This window comes from Agelaius phoeniceus, chromosome 11 (genome assembly GCF_051311805.1).
Source record: "Agelaius phoeniceus isolate bAgePho1 chromosome 11, bAgePho1.hap1, whole genome shotgun sequence".
Classification (NCBI taxonomy): Eukaryota; Metazoa; Chordata; class Aves; order Passeriformes; family Icteridae; genus Agelaius; species Agelaius phoeniceus.
This window is the reverse complement of record NC_135275.1, coordinates 6,553,282-6,571,128: the sequence shown is the minus strand read 5'-3', so window position 1 is coordinate 6,571,128 and position 17,847 is coordinate 6,553,282. Positions and strand designations below refer to the sequence as shown.

The 17,847-nt window shown below is 49.3% G+C and overlaps 1 protein-coding gene across 2 annotated transcripts in view; it reads right to left on the bottom strand.

Annotated features, from left to right (window-relative positions):
• RBM6 (RNA binding motif protein 6) overlaps positions 1 to 17,847 on the bottom strand; it is a 57,546-nt gene that overhangs the window by 2,887 nt on the left and 36,812 nt on the right. For both annotated transcript variants that reach the window (XM_054640168.2, XM_054640167.2), the window contains exons 7-21: positions 13,633 to 13,707; positions 11,990 to 12,050; positions 10,460 to 10,528; positions 9,125 to 9,376; positions 8,465 to 8,625; positions 7,513 to 7,610; positions 6,987 to 7,029; positions 6,317 to 6,377; positions 5,285 to 5,376; positions 4,440 to 4,592; positions 3,468 to 3,557; positions 2,701 to 2,790; positions 1,797 to 2,069; positions 1,158 to 1,232; positions 457 to 554 (exon numbers count right to left, since the gene is read on the bottom strand). In XM_054640168.2, the coding sequence (XP_054496143.1) occupies positions 457 to 554; positions 1,158 to 1,232; positions 1,797 to 2,069; positions 2,701 to 2,790; positions 3,468 to 3,557; positions 4,440 to 4,592; positions 5,285 to 5,376; positions 6,317 to 6,377; positions 6,987 to 7,029; positions 7,513 to 7,610; positions 8,465 to 8,625; positions 9,125 to 9,376; positions 10,460 to 10,528; positions 11,990 to 12,050; positions 13,633 to 13,707 (1,691 nt within the window). The remainder of the gene's footprint in view (positions 1 to 456; positions 555 to 1,157; positions 1,233 to 1,796; positions 2,070 to 2,700; positions 2,791 to 3,467; positions 3,558 to 4,439; positions 4,593 to 5,284; positions 5,377 to 6,316; positions 6,378 to 6,986; positions 7,030 to 7,512; positions 7,611 to 8,464; positions 8,626 to 9,124; positions 9,377 to 10,459; positions 10,529 to 11,989; positions 12,051 to 13,632; positions 13,708 to 17,847) is intronic.

The following is a 17,847-nucleotide window of genomic DNA, read 5'->3' as shown; positions in this document are numbered from 1 at the left end:
ACAGCACGCACTCTTTTCCTCCACCTACTCCCAACGAGATGGAAACAGCTCCCAGTGTTCCTCTGAGTCAGGGAACAGATGAAACACAGCTTTGCTCTTTCTTTCAATGGCTACATGCCAGGACAGGAGGGCAGCAAGTGCCTTAAGGACGAGGTGGATGGGAACAGGCTGCGTTCTATTCTCTGTGTCCAGCCAGACACACTCAGACCCCCATCTCACCCCACCAGCACCAGGCAGCTTTTCTCTGCCCTGTCCCAAACCATTGTTTCCACCCCAGCCCCACCCTGTGTCCTGCAGCACAAGAGGCTCACGCTTTGAAGAGCTCTGTCTCAGTCTGTCTGGCTGTTACTTTGCAGACCTACCCCACTGGACAATTCCCAGCCTTGGTCTGCCAGCAGCACACACCCCATCCCAGCATCAGCACCCCCAAAGAGATGCACCCAGAACAGCCATTACCTCTCTGAGTCCCGGTCATATCTGAGTCGTTTCCTCTCTGGTGAATCCATCTGCTGGAATTTCTCTCTCCGGTCATTTCCTTTGTCTTTATGCCTCCCCTTCACAACAGAAAGGGCAAAGTAAGCACAGGAGCTATGAAGGATCCAACACTGCAGGAGACTGCTCTGCACCCAGGTCTCTTCTCATGCTCAGCTGGCTGGAAGGCTGTCCTGGGGACTCACAAGCACTGAATGCTCACATCCCACAATACACTTGCTCTGTTCAGATGCCATCTGTTGGGCTGATCCAGACCTGTTGCTGCAGCCTTACAGCTACCACACCAGGAGCAGCTCTATGACCTTCCAAGCAATAGACAGCTACAGCTCTCCTGTCCCTGGCCAGGCAGCAGCAGCCCATACACCCCATCAGTTTTAGATGGAAATCTGTGTCCCACTTAGTCCAGGGCTCAGTGCTGGCTTGCAGGACAACAAAACCACACTCAGACCCTTCTGTGAGGAGCGAGATCTGCTCTTAGAAGTCACAGAACTACCTACAGGTCCCTGTGCAGAGTGAGCCCACAGTTCACTTTTGGGAGGCGTCTGATGCCTGGTGCCTATGTGGATGCCTGCTGACACCTGGAACATAAGTGGAGGGTCCTCCTGGGATCACCACCCCCCAGGGCAGAAGCACAAGCAGCTGCCTGCCCACCACCACAGACGCACCTCACGCTCTCTCTTCTCCAAATACGCCAGTTCTTGCTCAGATCGTTTAATCTTCATGTGAATCTCTAGGTTTTGCTGGAAGGAGGAAGACAGAAGGCAGTGTCAAGCAGAGAACACAAGCTGTCAGGGTCATCTGCTCCACCCATAAGGAGCACAGGTAAAGCAGCATGCTCTTGTACCTGCACTATACCAGGCACAGCAGCCTCTCTTGCAGCCCACACCACCTGCTCCCCCACAAAGGCCTGGAGCCCTTCCTCCCTGCAGTAAGGAAGGCAACCAGTCCTATTTTAACCCATGAGCAGCTTGGCTCTCCTAAAAGCAAGAGCTCAAAGGCAGCACAGAACATGGGGGTGCACGTGCCAAGTTCCCACTGCTCTCACTCTCATGTGTGCCAGCACCCCACTCTCCCCACTCTCCACAAGCCTTAGCTATCCCACTACAGCTTATAAAGTCACACCTTGATGTTATAGCACTCCCATGGCAGAAACAAGCAGTTCACACAATGCTTTGAACAGAGCTTTGGGGGAACTTTGCCTGCTGCTGTGTCAATTTCAGCACAGCTCTTCCCACCCAACCACTGCATTTTCCGTGCAGCTCACAAAGCCATTGAGCCAACGGTAGCCCCCAGCTTCCCCATACCTTGTGCAGGTTGGAAAGCTGCTGGTGCTTGATGAGCACTTCCTTGTTGGGAAACTGCCTCCTGCACAGCAGGCAGGCCAGCTTGTTCCAGTCAGTCAGTTTGTCGTCGCTGGCCTTGGCCTTCCGCGCCTGCTCCTCGCGCGGTGCCGGTGGGTGCGCGGGAGGCGGCAGCCACTGAGCCTGGGACTGCTCCTCCTCTTCCTCCTCCTCTTCATTGTCACTGTCTCCTCCATACTCTCCCAGCAGTCCTATCAGAGGGTTCACCACCTTGGGCTGAGGGAAGCAGAGCAAAGTGTGACAGTTTGTAGCATCAAGCCTGCCAGGCCAGTGGGGCTTTGCTTCCCCAACCCATCTCCCCGTGACTCCTGTCTCTGTTCCAGTCCAAGAGGCAGAGAGTTGCTTCCAAGCAGCACAGGCAGGGAACAGAGAGGAGCTGGCTGGCTTCTCTCCCTTCTCACCATGGTGTGGAAGCCCTTCTGCTCTCCAGACAGGCCTTGCCTTGGTGCCAGGCTTTTCCAACTTGCCACACACCTGAGAGCACAAGAAGCCAACCGAGGCAGCGGCTGTTTGGCAGCGAGCTGCTGTCACTCACTTCCTCTAGAAATGGGGATCAGCGAGATTTGGCCTTCCTCAACCTGGAGGTGGCTGGAAGAGTTTTCTGCCTTAGGACTGGCTGAGTGAGGTCCTGCTCAAATGCAGGTAACAAATGTGCCCATGCTAGAAGCCCAAAACAAGGTCAGGCTTAAAAAACAAGCTGCCTTCAATCCCCAGCACACCCTCCTCTGGCATGAGAAACATCTCTGGCACCTCTGGCACTCACAGTTGCAGCCAGGCTGTGCTGAGCCTCCCTAGAACGGTATCCAGGCTCACACAGGTCAAAACACAATCCTGTGGAGATACTTACTGGGGCTGCACTCTCTTCCTTTTTCGCAGAAGGAGGTAAAGGCTTTTTAAAGACATCTTCTGCAGAGAACTTCTCCTCTCCAGTCTCAGTCTGAAACAGTCAAGAACAGGTCTTGAGACTGCCATAGCATGGACTCAGAGCACACAATATCTAAGCACTCAAACAGGCCCCCAAGGAAACCAGGTGGCTGGCAGAAATGAGTTGTGGTTCTGGTGGGAGACATTCCCATTCTGAGGAATCCAGAGCTCCCCTGGAGCCATACTCATGATTTCAGAGACAGCTGCAGCAGCTCACCATGCTGTCTCAGCCCACCCCACTCTCATTCTCTGCTACACTGTGATGCTGACAGTGGTCCCAGTTGTGCCTCATAGCAGTGAGGGAGGTGGGGCAGGGCCAGGTCACATTTGAGCACCTCTGTGTGTGCACAAAGGACATGAAGACCACGTGCAAAGCCACCCCCACTGCCAGACAACACTGATTTTTTCTGCTGTGACTGTGGGACAACATATGGCCAGGCTCAGCCAGCATGGTGGGGTTTCCAGGATCCTCTTTATCCTGGACAGAGGGCACCAGAGACTGCAGCCAGCACTGCACAGGATGAGCCTGTGATACTCAGCTGTGTGCTCAGCAGCACAGACAGTAGGCTGGGATGAAGCTTCACTTTCACACATTTTACAGAGAACTGGGCTGGAGCCCTGGACAGGCTCCAATTTAGTGGCTCATGAGTTACTCATACTTGACCAGGGAAGACAAGTGTAACACCTTACCAGGCCTGTGCTCTCATCCTTCTTCACAGAGGGAGGCAATGGCTTTTTGAAGACATCTTCTGCAAAGAATCTCTCCTCTCCAGGCTCATTCTGAAAAATCCAAGAGTGGGCATTAGGCCAGTGATAACACAGGTGTCAGAGAGCACAGTACAGCCAGGAAGCCACTCCTGAGCACCCATGGAAAACAGGAAAGTGGGAAAAATGACAGAATGATTTCTACTGGAGAGGCTTTTACCCTCCATTCAGACAGGACCATGCTTCTCCTAGGTCAGTGTCCCTGAAAGCCACCATATCTGGTGACTGCTTGGCTGGCTTGTCACCAGCCTCAGGGAGAGTTATAACCCAGCTGCCAGTACTGGTCATTCCACTCAGCACATTCAGACCAAGAGGCAAGGAAGAACACAAAGTTTCTGCATTGGTGGCTAAATCACTTCCAGCAACTCTCCTGGCATTCCTCAGGCCCTGTCATTATCACAGCCCTGAGCTGTGCTCAAACATGACTTTGGGCAGCTACTCCCAACCAGCAGCTCCCACACTGGCATTTGCTGACTGGGAACAGCAGTTAAGGACACTGTCCTGGGACTGGGGGGGCCAGGAACTACAGTTAGGGGAGAGCTGAGTATCCGTCATCATCTGACTGGGTGTGTTTTAATGTGTCTGCCAGTTTTTTGTTGCCTATTACAACAGTTGGGTGCTTTCAGCAGCATGAGTGAAACATATCTCAGTTACCTGGATGTGTCTGAATCCTTCACCATAAGGAAGGGACGAGAAGCCCTGGATTTAATGTAAGGAGAGAAAAATTTCAAGAACTTACTCCCTGGCTGGATAACCACCATGCTCCTTTCCAGCTGCTGACCCCACTGTCTTCTCTCACTGTCCCTTCCTTTTGGAATCCTCTAATTACTCTCTACTTTCTAACCTCTTCCTTCAGCTTCCTGGTGTCAGGTCATTCTGATGCCTGGAGGGATTTACCTTAGCAGAAGTACTTTTCCCTTTGTCCTTTTTGTCCCTGTTGTCCCTGCTGTGTGGCTCCTTCCTGTCACTTGTCCACTCTTGGCTCCCGTGCCGCCGCCTCCTGCTCTCCGTCGGGGGTGGGGAGGGCTCCCGGTCTATTGTGACTTCCCTCTGAAAGAGGCATTTGGAGCAGGCTTAGCCCAGCCCTGCAGGTTTTCTTACCGGGCTTCTTGTCCTTGCTGAGCTGGGGAGACCAGCACAGTAAGAAGGGACTGCAGAGGGCAAAGGCTTCAGAACTTTGCTAGGGGAGAAGACAGCTGAGCACAGCCAGGTCACCGGAGCACTGCCCTGCTCTCCCACAGCATGGACATCCCCAGGATCATGAAAACAAGATTATATTTCCAGAAAATCTCTACTGATGGTTCTTTTTTGGCATCTTTACAGCTATTGCTGGCTAGGATTGAGAAGCAAAGAGACCACAGATGAAAACAGAGCTCTGCTGTCCATTCTTTCTTACAGACAGTCACATATCACATGTCTACAGCAAAATTCAGCTGTGATGCTCTGCCTCTAAGTCTGCTCAAGTTAAAGCAGACAAAAACTCTCCAAAGGCAGAGCTTCAGAGGCCAGAGGCGGCTACAGCTGGTTCAACATACAGCTAATGGGTTCCTAGCCTCTCATTAATTTGATATTTTGCAACATGCATCCCTTTCACACAGGTCAGGAGACAGAGTGAAAAACACAAAGCTGCCTCTGTACTGCCCTACGCTGGCTTGTCTTCAGGATGTGGCTGCAAAATCCCTCCAGAAAAGAGCAGTCTGTAAGAACATATTGCATGTAAAGCTTCCTTCCCACACACTCACCTGAGTTCTGGGGTCATAGTATGTTCCAGCTATGGGATCATAGTAATTCCCAGTGTCAGGATCATAAATGTATGTGGACACATCTGATGGTGCTGAAGAGAGAGACAGGAGTTAGCACCACAGGCTTCCAAAAGCCGAACTTAACTTTTACAAAGACAAAAGCACGAACAAACATTACACTGGTGAAAGGATCAATAATGGGGAAGAATTCTTTTTTTCTCCTGGCAAGAGAGGTATGAGTATCTTCATATCCCTTGACCTACATAATCTTTTCTTTAAGGAGTAAGAGGGGGGATAAGTTTTCACAATTCTGGTTAGGACTCTGGGAAAACTTCCATATCAAAACAAATTTACAGGAGCTGCGCTGAGATCACAAGACCACAACACTTGGTCATGAAATTCAGTAATTTCCCTAAGAATGGGGTAATGAGTATCTACATCCACCCACTCCTGTGAACAAGGAAAAGCTGTTCTCTCTCAATCCTGTTTAAAGTGATGACACCCCCCACATCCCTTCCACCCCACTGGTGCATGAAAGCTCCTGAAAAGAAAGGGGAGTGAACTATTTCTACAGGAAAAGCCAAAGGCCTTAAGGGTAGTAGGCCCATAATGTCAGGAATGCTTCTCATTTCCAAAGTGTCCTTTGACAGACCTCAGAAATGCTATATATAAATCAGTAAAACAATCAGGAGTGCTCCTCCAGCTACTGGCATTGCTGCATCAAATGTATTTTCTTCTGTCTTCTCTAGTAACTGCCAGGCTGATTTTATCTCATCAGTTTTCCACAACAAGGAAAAATAGGCAGCAAGTTTCCTTTATCTGCATGTAGTTTCGCACAGTGAGAATAGAGAGAAACACATCATCAGATAGGAAAATGTGACTAAACAAAGTTGGCAAAGGAACTCACAAGTGGGTGTAGCAAACAAACCTACTCTTAGCCTTTAAAAATATTTTTGGGCTGATTTCTACATGTCAGTGCCCTTTTAAGGAAGAAAAGTCTCCACAGTAGGAGTGAAGCAGAGTTTAACTTACACTGTGCTCTGGTGCGTCTCTGTGATTCGCCACCCCTCCTGTCTCTCATGCCCCTTCTGCCCTGGAGTAAGTGAACAACACAAACAGATCAGAGACTCTTTAACAAACATCAGATTGCTTCTCCTCCCTCTAACAGGCCCAATGTTCGGGAGAAGGGCTCTTTTAGCCATCCTAAACAGAGCACAAGCAGACATAGCTTTTCATCTCCAGAGCAGTGTCTGTAGATGTCAGCAGTGTCTGACACGGACAGTGTCACAAAGCACGAGATCTCTGCAGCTTCCATGAGAGGTGCTCATAGCAATCTGTACGGAGGCCTTCAGCACATCCAGGGTATGGAAGAGTCCTGTAGTCCAGTAACAAACACTAAAGGGATCAGTCATCAGTGAAATCACTCTGTAAAGTGTGGCATCAAGTAACCCAGCTTGATGCCACACTTTACAGAGTGTGGCAGAACTTCCTCCAGCAGCACTGACGTGCACTTCTATGCAATGATAATCAGTATGAGGGGCAGAGCAGCAGTGCACACATTAGAGCATTATCACCCCATCTTCAAACATGGTGAAACATGTTCTGCAGTCTTTCATCAGCCCAAAGAGAAAAAGCCTAACAGAGCCAGGCCCATCACCCCCCAGTGCTCCCTCCCTTTAAGCAAACTGCAGGGAAGACCTACCGGGCCATAGTAGGAATTGTCACCGTGCTCCCCATAGTCATTCCTGTTGAGATAAAGGTTGCAAGTTAATGGCAATTTGGTTTTACACTAACCTCAGTATATTCAAAATGATCAGCAGGACCAATAAAGGCAGAAAGACCATATTTTCTGGCCACATGTTGGACTGTGTCCGTCCCAGGAGACAGACTTGGCAAACCACTGTCTCCACAAGAAATATGACTCCACTCTGCTCTGTCTGCAAAGATGAATCTCTCCACATGTTTTTAAAAAAGCTGAACCCACTAATTCCTGCAGAATGGGATTTGATGGCTGGACAACAAGATGCATTATGATCACTAATCCCATTCTGCTCAATCACCAAAGCTGCTTCAAGCTTCAATGCCTTCACTTCTCCAACACATTTTTTGGTTGTAGGAACATCTGTGCTAATTCCCATGCCAAACTTAAAGCACCTGCTCTGACAACAGAGTTCCAGCCTCACTGTACAGCACATAAAGGACAACACCACTGCCTCATCTGTCAGTACCTTCTCCTCCCTGTAGCAAGATTCACTTCCAACGTACGCCCATCAATGCAGATGGGGGGATCCAGGTTCTGCAGTATCTTTAGCAACCTCAGTGCCTCCTGTAAAAGGAAAAAGAATGTCCCTTTCCATGACAAGGAAACAGCACATTTTACACATCAACTCTGCCAGAAAGGAATGTTTTGTGCTCAGTAGAACAAGAAACACAACAGTAAATATTAGTCTAAGTGTCAGTGAAGGGTATTTAGGATGTGACAAAAGGGATAAATGCAATGTGAGGTTCTCTGCTTGTCCTATGACTGCTTACAGCAGCCAGCTGGGGACGACATTCTCCTAGGGCTGCCAGACAGTGCAGCACTGTGGCTGCTGCTGCCCCAAAGTGTTTTGGTAAACACTCTCTGGACCAACATCAAAGAACAGCTGTGGAGTCTGGGAGCCACCCAGACACAGAAAATGTGAACCCTCCAACATGGGAGGGTCTGTTAATTGAGATTCTTGCCTTCTACAAACAAAAACAATTGGATTCAAGTTCTCTGCAAACCAAATACCTATGCAAGAAGTGTTCAAGTTTAGAGTGTATAAAAAGAAATGTACTGAGGTGAGAAACTCAATCAGTGTCACAGCTTGTGACAACAATCAGTCTTTGACTCCTAAAGCCAGAGGACAACAGCTGTACCAGCTGAGAAGAAAAGGGAGTGAACTATTTCTACAGGAAAAGCCAAAGGCCTTAAGGGTAGTAGGCCGATAATGTCAGGAATGCCTCTCATTTCCAAAGTGTCCTTTGACAGACCTCAGTCTGTCAAATTCCTGTACCTGGTCAGACAAGCAGAAGAAAGGACTCACTCTAGCACAGCAGCCTCACAAGTACAGAGATTTCTGCATTTCTGTAGTTTCTCTACTTCTACAGGTCTCAGATGCCAACAGAGGGAGCAGGTGAAAGCAGGAAAGTACTTACAGCATGAGATTCCAGCTCGATGAAGCCGTAGGTCTGCCCCATGCGCCCGGCCTTGTTCTTCATGATGCGCACGCTGGACGTGGAGAGCCGCACGTACGGGGCCAGGAGCCCCACGATCACCTCGGGGGGGGTGAACCGAGTGATTCGCTTCAGCATAATCGCTGAGAGACACGGCCAGGAACGTGGCCCAGGGAGAAAAAGCAGTGAAAAAAGATAATTTAGAACCAAGTTTACTGTGACTAAACCACTCAAAGCAAGAGCACATCTCCTTGCAGTCGAGTCTCAAAGCCATTGTTTTTTTCTCTCCACTTTGCAAGATGCTCCAGTTACCACCTCCAATTGCTAACCTTTCCTTCCCAGAAAAGAAAGGAGAAAGTGGCCCCTTCACAGAGCTCAGCCCAAGGTAACTGCTGGCCCAAAAGACTTTTGAAGCTGTGCTAAGTTAACTGCACCACCCTAAGCCAGCTCAGCCTGAATTAATTTTCCTAAAGGCAATTTGTCAGCACCTTTGGAGCTGGACAGCCCTCCATTACTCTCTGCCACAGATTTGCACAACATAGAAATAGCCTCCAGAGGTTTTATTGAAATGCTGCCCTTTCTGCAGACGACCTCATGGAGTGCAAGCAAGAGGAATCCAAAACTGGTCTTTGTGTCACTCACTTCTGCTTCCTCCACCATCTGGTGGTGTGGCTTCCTCTGCTTCCCTCTGAGAGGGCGGCTCCTGGTGCCGGTCCATGTCCCTTCTCTTCTCCTGTGAGGGCCGATGCTCTCTCCCTTCATCTCTCTTCCTTGGCTCCTGTTCCTGAGGCTGACATTCCTGCTGTGGAGCAGGAACTGAGGGCTGGAGAGACTGCTTTGGAGATCCTGGTTGACCTGACAATTCTTGCTCAGGTGTTTCAAGCTTTGTCTCTGCTATTAGAGAGGAGAAATGAACTGGTTTCACATAAGATTGTTTCAGCAGGTATTTTTTTTCTCCTATTTTCTGGCCCTTGCAGTAGTGCTCCTTATAAAAGGTCAAGCTGTACTGCCTGTTGCATACCCACTGTTTTAACATTTGGCAGACACAAGGTTTGTTCAGGTACCATCATCCTTCCATTGCCTTGTTTTGTGTTGGGCTGCTTTACAGGACTTTTCTAGTCAGAGACAAGAGGCTTTTTGGCCTCCTTTTAGGATTAGCTCTTGCCTGAACAAACGAGAATCAAGGATGGATTTAGATACATTCCTTCCACATCCAGGACAACCTCGATGGCAGTGATATTACTGTCCATGATGTACTCCTGATCATCCATAGCCAAACAATATCAACTAGTAACTGTCACCCTGTTTATATGCTAGAGGAAAACTGGGTTCAGACCCCCCTGAGACCACTGAGTCAAACACATCCATAATACAGTGACAGATTGTATCAGGTGCCTACTGACCACAGCTGAGGCAGGAACAATGTGGGAACACCCTGCACCCCCAGCCTAGCTATACCATTCAGAGAACACAATCCCAACAAGTTTCTGTGCTTGAAGGCCTCTGAATGGTCTGGCTTCATTGCAAAAGAGATCTCTACCTGAGCTTCCAAGGCTGCTGGAAAGGGAAGCCAGATCTGTGAGGCTGCAAAGGCGGATACCGCCAGCCCAGCACCTGCTGCTAAAGCCTCTTCCCACAAAGAGAAGCAAATGAGGGTGCAAGACATGGCAGAGTGAAGCTTCCCTCTTTAATGTCCCTGAGAGTCAGTCCCTGCTCTCCTTCTGTTTGGGCAGTGGGCGGCATGGCAGAACACACAACTGTTGGGAAAGCTGCACAGTGCCTTGCTTGGCTGCCAGCACAGCTCACCTTGGACAGGCTTGTACTCATTTGTCTCCAGTTTGTAGAGTGCAGAGTTTTGGCTACAGAACCTCATGCAAAATTTGCACATGAAACCAGTTTGCACCTGCAGCTGTGAAAACCGCCCGTGCAAATCACAGCCATGAGCACAACCCTAGAGATGAGGAGGGCAACTCTTACTGAATTCTTGCTCAGCCGACGTGTCCTCTCCCTCAGCACCACCTCTGGACTCTGGGCCTGCTCTGCTCCCTGTAAGAGAGGCACACTTCAGTCCACTTCACACCCATCAGTCACAAAGCATGCCAGAACTCATACAAAGCTGCAGTAACCACTGCAGATGCCTAGAGAGTGGCTTTGTTTCACCCAGTCATAGAGACGTTATCTTATTGCACCCTTTCCCAAGAAAAGCAGGCCAGTAGGAAGCATTCACCACAATCTGTCTTCACAGCAGGTTAAAGGCTCTGTTTAATTTGCTCCTGGGCAGTTTCATTACAACCCACAGCTATGCTGGGCCAGCTGTGTGAATTTTGCCGTCACAACACTGATGGAGGAGCCACAGAGCATGGAAAACACAACCACAGGGACAGGGCTTCAGTAAACAGAGATCGGTGCATCAGCAGTGGATGAACTGCCCTTCTGCCTGGGGCAGGAGTGCAGTACATGGAAGTCTGCTCAAGGATAAGGGTCAGGGCTTGCACAGTGGCTGGAATGGCAGGCAGTGCCAGAGGAGGGTGGAGGATTCACTCATGGCACTGCAGCCCCTGGTACTGCACCCAGGGATGGTGATGGTGGGCACAGCCATCATCCCAAAGAAATCAGTTCCTCATGGAAGTGTGTTTTGGCTCTTATGCCTTCCCACCCCAGAAATCAGAGGTGTTGGTGGGGTGAGGAGAAGCTCCTGGAGAACTCCTCTCATACATTTTTTACAGCCAGCAAGGTGAGTTCAGCAATTCCAGTCCTGGATTCACCTCTAATCTCCTCTCTTAAGAACAAGGGATAGGACAAATGGAAATAATCTCAAGTTGCTCTGGGGGAGGTTTTTAGATTAGATATTAGAGAAAATTCCTTGACCAAAAGGGTGGTCAAGCATTGGAACAGGCTACCCTGGGAAGTGATAGAATTACCATCTCTGGAAGTGTTCAAAAAATGTGTAGGTGTGGTGCTTAGAGACATGGGTTAGTGGTGGGCTTGGCCACGATGGGTTAATGGTTGGACATGATTCCAGAGGTCTTTCCAACCTTAATGCTTCCATGATTCTGTGATCCTAAGCTGAGAGTCTCAAAAGTGAGGCAAATCTGAGTCTCTGAATGACACTAAAACCACGCAGCTGCACGTCCCAAGGAAGGAGGGTTGAGGGGAAGCCATCTCACCTACAGAGAGCAGTGCCAGCTCACAGTGCCAAAGGACACACAACTATGACCCCCTGGATGAAAGGACAATACCAGACAGTAGGAGGGAAAGGCTGTGGGCAGTAAAACACCTCTCCACCAAGCCTCACAGCTGCAGAGAACCTGACAGCAACCCATTGCATGTAACATCTTTAGTGTGGACAGGCAAAAAGGGTCTAAATGAAGCAAAACTAACAATCCTCCCACACAGTGCTCAGCTAGTCCACCAACAGGGATGCCATGGGAAACCAGAAGAGAAACTTACTTGTCAGGTTAGATGAAACTTTTAACCGACCAAGCTCAGGGGACCAGATATACTCACCATCTCTTGGGAGCTTGCAATAGGAACAGGAAGATCTGTAGCCCACAGTAGACACCTTACACTGCAATGGAAGATGGACAGCATGAGGAAGTCGTGTTTTGAAGGCAGTGGGTACAACCTGCTCCAGAATTCCAGACTCTGCAGCGTGCTTTCAGAAAGTAACAGCCATGAAAAGTTACAGTGATGGGGAATGGCAGCAGGGGCCTTTGCTGGAATTGTAGGTACATGCTCATATGACTCACAGCTGGGTTTGCCTTGGGAACAGGGCTTTCACACAACTATGGAGCACACATTTATTCACTAGTCCTTGAGATGGAACTCTTCCCCCTCTCAAGTGATGCTGGATCAAAAACTCCCTGCTAGGCACAATGTTGATTCTAAGGGTCCAAAGTTACCTTGGCATTCTCTAACCTGAATTCACCCCTCAAGCAGTGCTGAAGTCCTAATCTGAGCTGAACTGTAGGTACTGATGTAATTTGGAGGGTTAATAATGAGGTGTCTGCTAACCAAGAGGCAGAGCTGTACAGGCTTGGATGGTTATCCCACCTAGAGCCCCTGTGGGGAGAGCCAATTGTCCCAATTTCACAGCTCTCTCCAAACACAGCACCCCTGACTTCCTCCTTAAGCTCTTGGCAAATGCATTGCTTTTGTTTCATAGCAATTTCTTCCTATGACTGAAGCCTTGTGGATGCTCTAGGGCACAAGAAAGCTCCTTCAGGTCATGGTGTAGCCACTGTGTGTCCCCACAGCAACAGTGGGGACATACAGTGCAGCCACCTCAGTGCACTGAGAGCTGTTTGAAACCACTGCTTGAAACTTGTGTCTCCACCTCCAGAGCACTGCAAGCAGAGATGAGGCACAGAGCAGCAGCTCTGCTTGCAGCTGAGTGCATCCATCCAGCTGGATGAGGGTCTCTGTAGCCCAGGGTGATCCAGTGGACAAGATGGGACTCTAATTAGAACCAATCCTTTCAAGTCCTGCTGCAAACTCTCAGCCTGTAGTCAGTGGGAATGCAGGCAACAATCCTGTCCTTTCTCCAGCAATCACCTCCAGCCTGCTGCAGCCACAAGTTCCTGTACTGGGAGAACCCCGGGGAGGGCACAGGAACAAACTGACCCTTGGGCAATGGTGCCTTCCCAGAAATGGACCAGTTCCAGCATGAACTAAACTTGGCTCATGCTGCCTAGACTTGGATCCATTTCCCTGCTTCCTTCCCTGCTGCACTTACCACAGCCACAGCTAGACCACAGGTTCCTGTGTGAGGCAGAGGGGTGGTTACACACATGAACCAGAGCAAAGCCTGTTCCATTCTGGCTGGCAAAACCACTGTCTCATTGTGGTTTTTAAGGAGTAAGGATCCACACGCTATTTTCCCTACATTTTAAAAAGGAGCCACTGAATAGGGACAAGGCTGCTCCGTGCATCAAAAATCTGGCTACCTGCACCACAGCAACATGCCTGCAGAGGGGAGACCTAAAACAAGGTAGGCAAAAACACAGTTTAGAAGGGGCAAGAGCTTCAGGGCAGGTATTAATTACTCTGAGGGACTTTGGCCACCGAGCAAATATCCAAGACTCCTCTGAGCTGCCACTGCCAGGAGTGCCAGCAGGAGAAGCAGAAGGCAGCTCTGAGCACATACTCACACGTTTGCAGCGCCAGAACTCTGGGCAGGGAGTGTATTCAAGGGTCACCTCCTTGCCACCGATGGTAAGAGTTCCCTGTTGAGACAAGGGGGTGAATGACCAACATGCCCAGCACACACAGGTTACTCAGAGGCAAAGAAAGGGGTGAAAGCTCTGGTTCCTAAAGGTTTTGCAAGTGAAACAGGGTGAAAGGGGGAGAAAGTCTCCCAGTTCAGTTAGCTGGAGCTTTGCCATGGAAGTGGGAGGGAAACAGCCTGTGCCCTGCTCTAGCATGGGGCTGCAAGGCTGTGGTAGCTAGCTCCAGAGGAGGCAGGCAGGAGAGGCCTTGCCACCTCCCAGGAAGAGCAGAGACAAGTAGCTAGAGTGGGAAACTGCTGTAAGCTGCTTTAGTCCAGCTGCTGGCAAGGGGCAGCTGGACAGATTCCCTCATGCCAGCCACCACCAGGCTGGCCTCAAGGCAGCTACTCGAGGAGGAATGTGTGGAAAAATCCTCTCAGGTGAGAGAATTTCCATACTTGGGTTAGTCTTCATGCCAGTCATGGCTTTTCTTCAGAGAAATACACCAGAAATGTGCTGCTGGCCCTGCAGTCAGCAGAGCCAGTGCCCTGCAGCCAGCCCTTTTCCCTGCTGAGGCTGGCCTCGAGCACCTGAGCAGCAACACCCGAGGGCCTCCACTGCCCACAGATACACTGCTTCCAGATCCTCAAGTGGTGCTTTGGAGATGTGCCAACACACCCACAAGCTCTGCTGAAATGCAGATAAAATGGGTCACAGGTACAATCCCCTGGCTCCTGCCTGGAGCAGCAATGATTGCTGGTGGCTCCCATCTGCCAGGGACAACAGGCCATGCCTGGGCACGCAGGATGCAGGCAGGCCAAGTCACAGATGCACACAACCATGAGACATCTCCTGTCACTGGAGGCACTGCCAGACCAGGCAGCCTGGATCCCCCAGTACCACAGTTTGAGACTCAGTATCAATGGAGACCCAGACCCAGGTCTCCCAAGTCCCAGGAGAGCAGCTGCCTGACACACAGACAGATGTCAGGGACCTGTAAACAGTCCCAGCCCGTTTTGGGGACCTCTGCTGAGTCAGAAGCTTCCCAGGTACTCTGACCCAGTAGCCTCACCATGCAAAAACCCCCAGTGCAAACCATGAGCACAAGAAAACAAGTTCCCAGAGTTATTATTCAGAAATCATGATACACCCATGCATGAACTGCTCTGCAGAACGTGAGGGAGATGCTGGGGAATATGCAAAGTGGGAGTGAAGAGTTCATAGAAGGGAATCACTGAGTGGCAGTACAACAATCCTTTAACTCCTACGAAAGAACACGGCAGGGTTCCACCACCTCCCCTCTTCACATCCTGCCTTTTATGAACCAAAGCCCTCCTTTCCTACCAGGCCTATGTTGAACACTTTGAGGGGTTCCTTTCTGCCACCCAGCTGTTCAAGCACTTCTTTCCAACATGGATCTGCCTTTGCCTGACAGAAAGCTGAGCATTTCTGGACCTTGCCAAAGGCTGGTGTGTGCACTCAGAGCACCCTGCTGCACCTTTGGAGAATCTGCTCAGGGTCTATTCACAACAGGGAGCATTGCTCACTTCACCTCTCTACAAGAGGCTTTGCACCCTCTTTAAGGCATGTGAGGAAACACAAGTGAGAAAGGGAAGTGGAAATCAAGGCTGTCCCACTGGAACTGTTGGTCCTTGAGACAGACGTGCTCCCTTTCCCAAGCAGGGTACCCACCACATCCCAGCACACACTCAAGAGATGGCAGTGCCAGGAGCAGGCTAGAAATGCCCATGGGTGCCTCAAGACACACTGAGCAGAGGCAGGAGGAGAAGGCAGGGTGCACATCCTCATGAGCCCAGGGAAATCCTTGGGAACAGCAGCCTCTCACCAGGCAGCTGCAGCCCTGCCTAGGAGCTCAGGAAACAAAAAACTCGATTAGAGCACATCTCCTCTGGCAGGGGCAATCCATCACAGAGCTTCATCCTTCTACCAGACATTGAGGACAAACCTTGCCAGAAAGCCTGAAGATTATTTTTGGTTTTATGGAAAATGGTATTTAAGTGCATGTTGTGCTGGTGGTGCTGGTCCCTTCCGCAAATTCCATTTTCGGAGGCTGCAGAAAGTGTCACTTGCATAATTACTCCCTGATTTCCCTAACACCCTGCTGATTGCCTGCTCACTTTTTCAGCAAGCTCTCTCTTACTGATTTCTTCTTGATAAAGTAATTTTCAAGGTTGCAATCATCATTTAACTCTCCAAAATGAGTCTTTCACTTAGGACACACATTGTCAGGATTCAGTGACTTTGAATTCCTCATTCTCCCATTTTGTTACTAGATTCCATCACAAATATTTTCAGAATCTTTTTTCTCTAGTGCTTGTCTCTGCTTACTCTTCTTCATCTAGATCTTTTACTGTGCAAAAATTTTTGGATACTACTCTAAATTTCAGTCCAATTGAGCAGATTTCAATTGAGCAAATCTTGGTGAAATGACAAAGATTTTCTGAAAATTTCAGGGAACAGTGCTGGGGAGGGGGGGAAAGGGTAAGCTCAAAGTATGCCATATATTGTGTCTGGCATCATATTTCTTCCAAATTCAGGCATTTTGTCCTGGACTTTTTCATCAACCTGCACTATGTCTGTTAATTCCTCTGTATTTTTAATACCCTGTACTTTGGCGCAGCTTGGCTTTTTCTAAGTCAGAGTGAAACAGAAATGTCTCTCTGGTCTTCCCAGTCAGGAACCTCCCCCTCATAACTAGCAGTAAACACAGAGTTGACTCACCAGTGAAGGGTTTAAAAGGCAGCACAGCTTTGCAGCACCAGGACAGCAAGCTCTCAGCCATGGAAATGCCCACATTTCCAAGGGCATGAACAGATTCTACTGTTTTCTGAATTGCCAAATTCATCAAAACAGAGCATCAGGACTTTACTGCTGGGAGCAATGCTTTGTGCTACTGTTTGATACCTTTCAAACATAGTTATACATGGATTTTTTGCTTAGAGACCATTGGAGATGCAACAGTGAATTCTAATCTAAGAGATACGATTCAGTCTCAGCCAGTTCAGCTACTAAAAAATCTGCCCTATGGCCAAGTATGTAAATAGTCCTGTCAGCAGACTGATCCATGGAGCAACCCTGCCATGAGATGGTCCTAGAGAGCTGTGCCAGGAAACCATAAAGCCTGTTTGCAGAGAGCACACACAGTGCAGCCATGTCTCAAAGCTCTTCACTGAGCAGGGACAAACCCCACAGGAACATGTTGCTTTTACAGAGGGAAAGAAAAAAGGAGAAAATCCCTTAGCCATGATATCCACAGGTGATGCAATCCTTCTGAAAGCACTTTGGAGACTGTGTCAGCAGGGCACAGAGCTTCAGCAACAAAGCTAGTTTCACTAAAGCAGTTTCCACGCTTTTTGTTCCCAAAAGTAGCATTAAAGAGTACCAGGAAGGTAGGCCTACCTGTGAGAAAAAAGCCAGACCACACCCTAGGACATATCACGCCCACCTTTGAAGTTTGGTTTAGCTCACCTCTAGTTTACCCTGTGTGTAACAGCACTGCTCAGCACAGAGCCCAGCCTGGCTCCGCAGGTACCTGAGCACTCTGATCCTGCTTCCTAGGGAACCTATGGAGCTACTGCCAGGGCCAGGAGACAGCCTGCTGCAGGTCAGGCACTGCACAAGCCACTGCTTCAGCTGCTTGTCTGTCAGTTAGCATTTACTGTTAGCATGCTGGGCTTTTTCATGCTTGTTGACAGCCTTTTAATGATGATGACTGGGGGTTGAGGAGGGGGAGAACTTGCCAAAAAAGTATCTCTTTGCTCTCAAGACTGAGATGACAGAATACAAATCATCAGTGTCAAAGCTTTTGCTAACTGTTTCTCTGAAAAAAAATTAGAGCATCCAAGAGTGACCTAGAAAATTGGAAATGTGGAAGGAGAGCTCTCGGAACACAGCCACTCCCTCAAATAAAACCAAGCTTCTCCTTTAACTGAATCTATCCAAACACTGAAACCTTCAGGAAAATTTAATTTTTGAGCCTCCAAACAATGAGCTGACAGGGTTCCAGTATTCCACCCCGCAGGTGATGCCCAGGCAGCTACAAGGGGGACTGTGAAACCACACGGAGATGTGGATGCAGCAGCCAGCACCACCATGGACTGCTGTGGAGGAACGTGCTCCAGCTCTTCCAGAGGGATG